The sequence below is a fragment of the Salvelinus sp. IW2-2015 genome, linkage group LG18 (assembly GCF_002910315.2).
Source record: "Salvelinus sp. IW2-2015 linkage group LG18, ASM291031v2, whole genome shotgun sequence".
NCBI classification, from domain to species: domain Eukaryota; kingdom Metazoa; phylum Chordata; class Actinopteri; order Salmoniformes; family Salmonidae; genus Salvelinus; species Salvelinus sp. IW2-2015.
The window spans coordinates 19723540-19733703 of record NC_036858.1 but is presented as its reverse complement, the minus strand read 5'-3'; the positions used below and the strand labels follow the sequence as shown (position 1 = coordinate 19733703).

At 41.7% G+C, this 10164-nt stretch overlaps 1 protein-coding gene across 1 annotated transcript in view; it reads right to left on the bottom strand.

Moving 5' to 3' along the window:
• The window catches only part of sult1st6 (sulfotransferase family 1, cytosolic sulfotransferase 6), a 57922-nt gene that overhangs the window by 16224 nt on the left and 31534 nt on the right, over window positions 1-10164 (bottom strand). Inside the window, exons 3-4 of the mRNA XM_024008294.2 lie at window positions 1577-1674; window positions 1125-1251 (exon numbers count right to left, since the gene is read on the bottom strand). Coding sequence (XP_023864062.1) covers window positions 1125-1251; window positions 1577-1674 — 225 coding nt within the window. The remainder of the gene's footprint in view (window positions 1-1124; window positions 1252-1576; window positions 1675-10164) is intronic.

Here is a 10164-nt window from a genome sequence, read left to right as displayed (position 1 = left end):
GTGAAGGAAAGTCAACAGCTACAGATACAGTGACTCGAGACCATTTCTGTGCTTCAGACTTTGTTGGCAAACAGATTGGGGGAAGGCCCTTTCCTGTTTCAGCATGACAATGCCCCGTGCACAAAGCGAGGTCCATACAGAAATGGTTTGTCAAGTTCGGTGTGGAAGAACTTGAACTGGTCTGCACAGAGCCCTGACCTCAACCCCTCGAACACCTTTGGGATGAATTGAAATGCTGACTGCGAGCTAGGACTAATCATCCAACATCAGTGCCTGACCCCACTAATGCTCTTGTGGCTGAATGGGAGCAAGTTCCTGCAGCAATGTTCCAACATCTAGTGGAAAGCCTTCCAAGAAGAGTGGAGGCTGTTATAGCAGCGAAGGAGGGACCAACTACATATTAATGCCCATGCTTTTAGAATGAGATGTTCAATGAGCACGTGTTCACATATTTTTGGCCAAATAGCATATGTACAGCTGAAGTCTGAAGTTTACACTTAGATTTTTCAACCACTCCATACATTTCTTGTTAACAAACTATAGTTTTGGCAAGTCGGTTAGGACATCTACTTTGTGCATGACACAAGTAATTTTTTCCAAACAATTGTTTACAGACAGATTATTTCACTTATAATTCACTGTATCACAATTCCAGTGGGTCAGAAGTTTACATACACTAAGTTGACTGTGCCTTTAAACAGCTTGGAAAATTCCAGAAAATTATGTCCTGGCTTTAGAAGCTTCTGATAGGCCAATTGACATAATTTGAGCCAATTGGAGGTGTACCTGTGGATGTATTTCAAGGCCTACCTCAAAATCAGTGCCTCTTTGCTTGACATCATGGGAAAATCAAAAGAAATCAGCCCAGACCTCAGAAAAAAATTGTAGACTCCACAAGTCTGGTTCATCCTTGTGAGGCTGCTCGGCCATGGAAACCCATTTCATTAACCTTTTCAGGACGGGCAACTCTACTGCCAATGCTTGTCTATGGAGATTGCATGGCTGTGTGCTCATTTATCCAAAGCGATCCTGGCATTGAAAGCGCCRTGCTCTACCAACTGAGCCACACAGGACCACATTGGTATTAGTCATTAGGAAAATGCTGGTTTTATTATATGACTTACGTTCTCCATTCATGAACTTGTGGATGTAGCCGTCCCACGGTCCAGGCTCAGGCTGGGTTAGATTCATGCGGTCAAAGTGGTAGTAGCTGACCAGGTTGTCCTTAGCATTCCTCGCAACATAGATAGCCTGGAGAGAAGATGGCCGGGGGAAGGTGTAGCATTTTGTTTGTCATTTACTGTTCTATGGATCATTTTTCAGATAACGTTAACTGAAAATATATACTTCATTCTAAAGCATTTCCAAACTCATAAAAAATCAAATCTGAATCTAGTACCTTTCACACTATAATGCCGACCAGAACTGTAATGTGCTAGCTCTGATATTTCCCTTCACATCGTCCTTTTCAGCACGGTTCCAACAACTACAGTGGATGCATAACTAGCCCAGCACAGTCCAGTTCGGCTCAGCTTAGTAGTATGAAAGGGGARTTAGGGGTCGTACTCCAACTTACCTTGCATTTGTTTTTCCAGAACCCTTCGGGCACCAACTTGAAAGGCAGATGGGTCTTGATGACCCTTGGGGGGTCCATTWTTTTAAGGAGGCTCAAGCCTAGGAGACACAATAGGATAAGTAAAAGATTAGGGAGTTCTTGAAGGGTTCAAGTTTGKGTCATTCTTACATTGCACTGGCTTTTGCATCCCTCGCCTTGAATTTGGGGATGTGGTTTGATGTGGGTGTGTTATGTTTACTATGTTTGTTTGCTATGTTTCTTTGGTATGTATGTTTGTTATGTTCATACCCTGGCAGTTATTGTTGTTTGACCCTCTATACTCACCRTAGTTGAGTTAWCCTTAACATCCTAAGCCACTGTATWATTTTTGAMTTTGGTTAAAGGACTGACAGTTGTGTTTGTGATGCTAACRTTAGCTCACGAATGTGTGGATGTTTGAATTGGGAACAAACACAAGCCGTTTATAAATAACAAGTCTCATTCTTTCAACATAACATCGGTGACGATTGGTAGTTCTACTGTCTGTAAATAAATGGGCGGGATGTAGGTTGATTCTTCTGCTATGATTGGAAAGTGTGCACTGTCTACAGCACAAGTGTGGCTGTGATTTGGTTATGGCCAGCAGTGCCTGGMCGTAATACTGTGTGGGCAGGATTGAAATCTAAACCCAACACAAGGAAAACTGTGGCATTGTCGATTCCTTAAATCTCACAAATCTCAGTTTTGGAAGATAGCTTACTAACTTTAGGACCAAAGTTCTCCCATTTACACTTTTTTGTCAATTTTGCAACTACAATTTATGTTTACGACTAATATTGATGCCAAATAAGCTGTTTTCAAGCTGAGAAGTTGGTTTTGGAGTCCCTATTTAAAAAGCCAAATTCAATACATCTGCCAATTCATTTCCAGCAATATTGCCACCACCTGTCTGTGYGCTGCCCGCGTCTTCGTGTAGCCAGTTAGTGATGCTAATGATAACCATCTTTTGGGTAGACAGAAAGGGTTTCACCAAAACCTTCTCAATTAAAARTKAACTACAAAGTAGGCCTTCCTGACAGAATGACAACATGATTGTTTGTATCAATTGGGTGGGCATTTGTTTTGAAAACYCTGCCATCACATGTGCAGTAGCAGAACTAAAACTTCACTAGCCAAACACATTTCTCTCTTGCTAGGTGTGCACTTGAATTAAAGGGAAATTACACTCAGAAATCAAAATGTGTATTTTTTCCCCAGATCTAATAATGGTCTTCTGATGTGATTTAGGCATTGACATGGACTCAGAACATACAATTTTGTTGTTTCTATATAAACAATTGTATTTTTGATAGTGAAAAACTGAAGAAAATAAAAAATAAAAAGAGTTGTTTATTAAAGTATCTACCCAGTGTTCCAGATTTCTATGAAATATTACATAAAATGTATTACAATGTGAATTTAAATTATAATTAAGGATGTTAATAAGAATTTTTTCTCTGTGTCCTTGCTTGCCCTGTTAGGAAAGAATAGAGTGGTTTAGGGCGTATACCTGTCAAAAAATGCTGATTTGCTAGCTCAGCCAATGAGACGTGAATACCCTTGGATATGCAAATTAGCAACGAACTCCACGTGGGGCAGGGCTGCAGGCTTGCCTTTTTTACCAAAGGCTACTACTTGTAGTCAAATTGTATGGATCAGGGGTGTCAAACGCATTCCATGGAATAGTGGAGGCTCCTCAGAAGAGGAAGGGGAGGACCATCCACCTCAGTGAATTTCATGAAAATTTTAATTTTCAAACATTTTAAAAGTTATCCTTATTAGATAAAACTATACTAAATATAATCACGTCACCAGATAATTGATTAAAACACTATTTTTCTAAGAAGTTCAACAGTAGCCTCAACAGCACTCTAGAGGGTAGCACCATGGTGTAGACGGAGGACAGCTAGCTTCTGTGTACATTGACTTCAATACAAAACCTAGGAGGCTCATCGTTCTTACCCCCTTCCGTAGACTTATACAGTAATTATGACAACTTCAGGAGGACGTCCTCCAACCTATCAGTGCTCTTGCAGCATGAACTGACATGTTTTCCACCGAGTCAAAGGATCAGATAATTAATCAAGTACTGAAAGCATAAGCTAAAGCTAGCTAGCACTGCAGTGCATAAAATGTGGATAGTAGTTCAAAGAGAGAGAAATAAAACAGTGTTGAACAAACTACTTTCTTCCTAAATGAAGGAGAAGCAAGAGAGAAATAGAGAAAGATTTCATATTTTTTATTTTCACTTACTTAGCTAGCAACTGCAGCAAGCTACAGTGGTTTGTGAAAGTATTCACCCGCCTTGCAAGTTTTCCTATTTTGTTGCCTTAAAGTAGATTTTTGGGGGGGTTCGTATCATTTGATTTACACAACATGCCTACCCCTTTGAAGATGCAAAATATTTTTTATTGTGAAACAAACAAGAAATAAGACAAAATAACAGAAAACTTGAGTGTGCATAACTATTCACCCCCCCACCCCAAAAAGTCTATACTTTGTAGAGCCACCTTTCGCAGCAATTACAGCTGCAAGTCTCTTGGGGTATGTCTCTATAAGCTTGGCACATCTAGCCACTGGGATTTTTGCCCATTCTTCAAGGCAAAACTGCTCCAGCTCCTTCAAGTTGGATGGATTCCGCTGGTGTACGGCAATCTTTAAGTCATACCACAGATTCTCAATTGCATTGACTAGGCCATTCCAAGACATTTAAATGTTTCCCCTTAAACATTCAAATGTTGCATTAGTAGTATGCTTAGGGTCATTGTCCTGCTGGAAGGTGAACCTCCGTCCCAGTCTCAAATCTCTGGAAGACTGAAACAGGTTTCCCCTCAATAATTTATCTGTATTTAGTGCCATCCATCATGCCTTAAATTCTGACCAGTTTCCCAGTCCCTGCCAATGAAAAACATCCCCACAGCATGATGCTGCCACCACCATGCTTCACTGTGGGGATGGTGTTCTCCGGGTGATGAGAGGTGTTGGGTTTGCGCCAGGAGTAGGAGTAGCGTTTTCCTTGATGGCCAAAAAGGTACATTTTTATCTCATCTGACCAGAGTACCTTCTTCCATATGTTTGGGGAGTCTCCCACATGCATTTTGGCAAACACCAAACGTGTTTGCTTATTTTTGTCTTTAAGCAATGGCTTTTTTTCTGGCCACTCTTCCGTAAAGCCCAGCTCTGTGGAGTGTACGGCTTAAAGTGGTCCTCCAATCTCCATTGTGGAGCTTTGCAGCTCCTTCAGAGTTATCTTTGGTCTCTTTGTTGCCTCTCTGATTAATGCCCTCCTTGCCTGGTCCATGAGTTTTGGTGGGCGGCCCTCTTTTGGCAGGTTTGTTGTGGTGCCATATTCTTAAAAATGTTTAATAATGGATTTAATGGTGCTCCGTGGGATTTCAAAGTTTCTGATATTTTTTTATTACCCAACCCTGATCTGTACTTCTCCACATCTTTGTCCCTGACCTGTTTGTAGAGCTCCTTGGTCTTCATGGTGCCGCTTTCTTGGTGGTGTTGCAGACTCTGGGGCCTTTCAGAACAGGTGTATATGGACTGAGATCATGTGACAGATCATGTGACAAAGTCCACACAGGTGGACTTTATTTAAGTAATTATGTGACTTCCGAAGGTAATTGGTTGCACCAGATCTTGTTTAGGGGCTTCATAGCAAAGGGGGGGAACACATATGCACGCACCACTTTTCCGTTTTTAATTTTTTAGAACTGTTTGATTGTTTGAAGTTATTTATTCCATTTCACTTCACCAATTTAAACTCTTTTGTGTATGTCCATTACATTATATCCAAATAAAAATCTATTTAAAATACAGTCCGTAATGCAACAAAATAGGAAAAACGCCAAGGGGGATGAATACTTTTGCAAGGCACTGTAGTTTAGTCTATGTCTTGAGGTAGATATGTACATACAGTATAGGTAGGGGTAAAACAGGATAGATAATAAGCAGTAGCAGCAGTGTATGTCAGTAGAGTTAGAGCAAAAGGGGGTCAATGCAGATAGTCCGGGTAGCTTTTTGGTTAACTATTTAGCAGCCTCATGGCTTGGGGGTAGAAGCTGTTCAGAGTCCTGTTGGTTCCAGACTTGGTGCATTTGTACCGCTTGCCGTGCGGCAGCAGAGAGAACAGTCTATGACTTGGGTGGCTGGAGTCTTTGAACATTGTTAGGGCCTTCCTTCTGACACCGCCTGGTATAGAGGTCCAGGATAGCAGGGAGCTCGGCCCCAGTGAGGTACTGGGCCGTACGCACAACCCTCTGTAGCGCAGTTGCTTTACCAAGCGATGATGCAGGCAGTCAAGATGCTCTCATCGGTGCAGCTGTATAACTTTTTGAGGATCTGAGCCTAGTGTCTGCTGGTTTTAGTTTAAATTAAGACCTACAGTGCATTTGGAAAGTTTTCAGCCCCTTGACTTTTTCCACATTTTGTTACGTTACAGCCTTATTCTAAAATGTATTAAAAAAACATTTCACTCATCAATCTAACACAATACCCCATAATGGCGATGCGAAAACAGGTTTTCAGAAATTTTTGCAAATGGTAAGTTCAATTGATTGGACATAATTTGGAAAGGCACATACCTGTCTATTTAAGGTCCCACAGTTGACAATCCATTTTAGAACACTTATGTAAATGTTGTATTTTTGAATTGTTTTGCAAAAAAATCTAAAAAACTGTTTTTGCTTTGTCGTTATGGGGTATTGTGTGTAGATTGATGAAGGAAAAAATAAATTATTTCAATTTTAGAATAAGGCTATAACGTAACAAAATGTGGAACTAGTCAAAGGGTCTGAATAATTTCCGAATGCACTGTATACAACAAATCAAATCAAAAATCTAATTAAATCAAATGTTAATGGTCACATACACATATTTAGCAGATGTTATTGCGGGTGTAGCGAAATGCTTGTGTTCCTAATTCCAACAGTGCAGTAGTATCTTACAATTCACAACAATACACACAAATCTAAAAGTAAAAAAATTGATTTAAGAGATATATAAATATTAGGACGAATGTAGGGGGGGTTGGAATTTACTCAAATACAGTAAAATACAGTTTATATACATATTAAATGAGTAAAAGGTATGTAAACATTAAAGTGACTAGTGTTCCATTATTAAAATGACCAGTGATTTTATGACTATGTACATAGTGCAGCAGCCTCTAAGGTGCAGGGTTGAATAAAAGAGTGGTAGCCGGCTAGTGATGGCTATTTAACAGTTTGATGGCCTTGAGATAGAAGCTGTTAATCAGTCTCTCGGTTCCAGCTTTGATGCACCTGTACTGACTTCGCCTTCTGGATGATAGGCCGTGGATCGAGTGGTTGATGTCCTTGATGATCTTTTTGGCTTTCCTGTGACATCGGGTGTTGTAGGTGTCCTGGAGGGCAGGCAGTGTGCCCCCGGTGATGCGTTGGGCAGACCGCATTACCCTTTGGAGAGCCCTGCGGTTGCAGGCGGTGCAGTTGCCGTACCAGGTGGTGATACAGCCCGACAGGATGCTCTCGATTGTGCATCTGTAAAAGTTTGTGGGTCTTAGGGGCCAAGATGAATTTCTTCAGCCTCTTGAGGTTGAAGAGGCGCTGTTGCGCCTTCTTCACCACACTGTCTGTGTGGGTGGACCATTTCAGATTGTCAGTGATGTGTACGCCCAGGAACTTGAAGCTTTTCACCTTCTCCAATGCTGTCCTGTTGATGTGGACAGGGGCGTGCTCCCTCGGCTGTCTCCTGAAGTCCACGATCAGCTCGTTTTGTTGACGTTGAGGGAGAGGTTATTTTCTTGGCACCACTCCACCAGGGCCCTCACCTCCTCCCTGTAGGCTGCCTCGTCATTGTTGGTAATCAGCCCTACTACTGTTGTGTCGTCTGCAAACTTGATGATTGAGTTGGAGGCGTGCGTGGCCACGCAGTCATGGGTGATCAGAAAGTACAGGAGGGGGCTTAGCACGCACCCTTGTGGGGCCCCTGTGTTGAAGATCAGCATAGTGGAGTCAGGAAGTCCAGGACTCAGTTGCACATGGAGGGCTTCAGACCCAGGGCCCTGAGTTTGAGGATGAGCTTGGAGGGTACTATGGTGTTGAAGGCTGAGCTATAGTCAATGAACAGCATTCTTACATAGGTATTCCTCTTGTCCAGATGGGATAGGGCAGTGTGCAGTGCGATGGCGATTGCATCATCTGTGGATCTATTGGGACAATATGCAAATTGAGGTGGGTCTAGTGTGTCTGGTAAGGTGGAGGTTATATGATCCTTAACTAGCTTCTCAAAGCACTTCATGATGAAGTGAGTGCTACGAGGCGATAGTCATTTAGTTAAGTTACCTTTGCTTTTTTGGGTACAGGAACAATGGTGGATATCTTGAAGCAAGTGGGGACAGCAGACTGGGATAGGGAGAGATTGAATATGTCTGTAAACACTCCAGCCAGCTGGTCTCTGCATGCTCTGAGGACGCGGCTAGGGATGCCGTCTGGGCAGGCAGCCTTGCAAGGGTTAACATGCTTAAATCTCTTACTCATGTTGGCCACGGAGAACGAGAGCCCACAGTCCTTGGGAGCGGGCCGCGTCGGTGACACTGTGTTATCCTCAAAGTGGGCGAAGAAGGTGTTTAGCTTGTCTGGTAGGAAGATATCGGTGTCCACGACACGGCTGAGTTTTCCCCTTCGTAATCCTTGATTGTCTGTAGACCCTGGCACATACGTCTCGTGCCTGAGCTGTTGAATATCGACTCCACTTTGTCTCTGTATTGACGTTTTTCTTGTTTGATTGCCTTACGAAGGGAATAACTACGGTGTTTGTTTTCAACCATATTCCCAGTCACCTTGCCATGGTTAAATGCGATGGTTCGTGTTTTCAGTTTTGCGTGAATGCTGCCATCTAAACACGGTTTTTGGTTTGGGTAGGTTTTAATAGTCACAGTAGGAACAACATCCCCTATACACTTCCAGATGAACTCAGTCATCATGTCCTACAGACAATGCTATTCTTAGAGGCAACCCGGGAACATATCCCAGTCCGTCAAGGTGAGGGGTATTCCTTACTAATCAGTTACCTTAATTCATATTGGGACCAATCTTGTCCAGAAAGTTGACTCAAGTTTGCGAAAAGGCACCTGGAAGAACCTAGATGATCATCAAAACTCTGTTCTATGGACAGATTAGTCAAAATTATAACTTTTTGGACGACATGGGTCCCGTCATGCCCGGTGAAAACCAAACACTTCATTCCATGGTAAGAACCTCATACCAACGGTCAAGCGTGATGGTAATGTGATAGTAGTTTGATGGTTTGGGGATGCTTTGCTGCCTCAGGACATGGACGACTTGCTTTAATAGAAGGAACCATGAATTCTGCTCTGTATCAGAGAATTCTAAAGGAGAATGTCAGGCCATCCGTCTGTGAGCTGAAGCTGAAGCGCAGCTGTTTCATGCAGCAAGACAATGATCCAAAACATACTATCAAGTCTACATGAAAGTGGTTAAACATTTGAAGTTTTGGAATGGACTAGTCAAAGTCCAGGCCTAATCCCAATTGAGATGTAGTGGCAGGACTTAAAACGAGCAGTTCATGCTTGAAAACCTACAAAATGTCACAGAGTTAAAGCAGTTCTGCATGCAAGAGTGGGCTAAAATTCCTCCATAGCGATGTGACAGGCTGATCAACAACTACAGAAAGCATTTTGTTGCAGTCATTGCAGCTAAAGGTGGTACAACCAGTTATTGAATGTAAGGGGGCACTTACTTTTTCACACAGTGGAATTGGGTGTTGCACAACTTTGTTAATGAAATATATAAAACAAGTATAATTTTTTGGTTATTTGTAAACTCCGTTTCCCTTTATCTAATATTACGTTTTGGTTCTAGATCTGATAACATTCAGTATAAAAAATATGCAAAAAAATCAGAAAGGTGGCAAATACTTTTTCATAGCACTGTATTTGCTGCTTCGTCACTCAATCCCGTTTTAAAAGTCTCCCTAAATGTTTTACATTCCCTGAGACCAACCAGAAATGTTTCCTTCTGCAAATAGCCTACTACTGTAGGTGTGTTTCGTTCGGTGCAGCAGAAGCAGGGGTGTAGTGCTGCCAGATAGTTGCTATGTAACTTCTTACAATGGTGCTGGTTTAGTCAATTTAGATCAAAGCTGAATCAATGTCTTCGAAGATCATATAATGATTCATTAGTATTCTACATAACAGAACCAAATATAATAGTATATATTATAATGTTACTGTTACACCAAAAACACCACATAATTTCTTACGGTATTTTAGGATACATAGCGTAGCTGAATAGTCAAACCCCCCCCAAAAAATGCAGCCAAAACTCAGCCACATGCCACTTCGCAGAATGTACTTGGATTGAAACAAAATACAGGAAGGCTATATACATCCGAATTTGTTAACACCATCTGCTCTAATATGCTTACAAAACAGTAATTCCAGACGATCTAAATGCATATTTCAAATCAAATCAAATCAAATTTTATTTGTCACATACACATGGTTAGCAGATGTTAATGCGAGTGTAGCGAAATGCTTGTGCTTCTAGTTCCGACAATGCAGT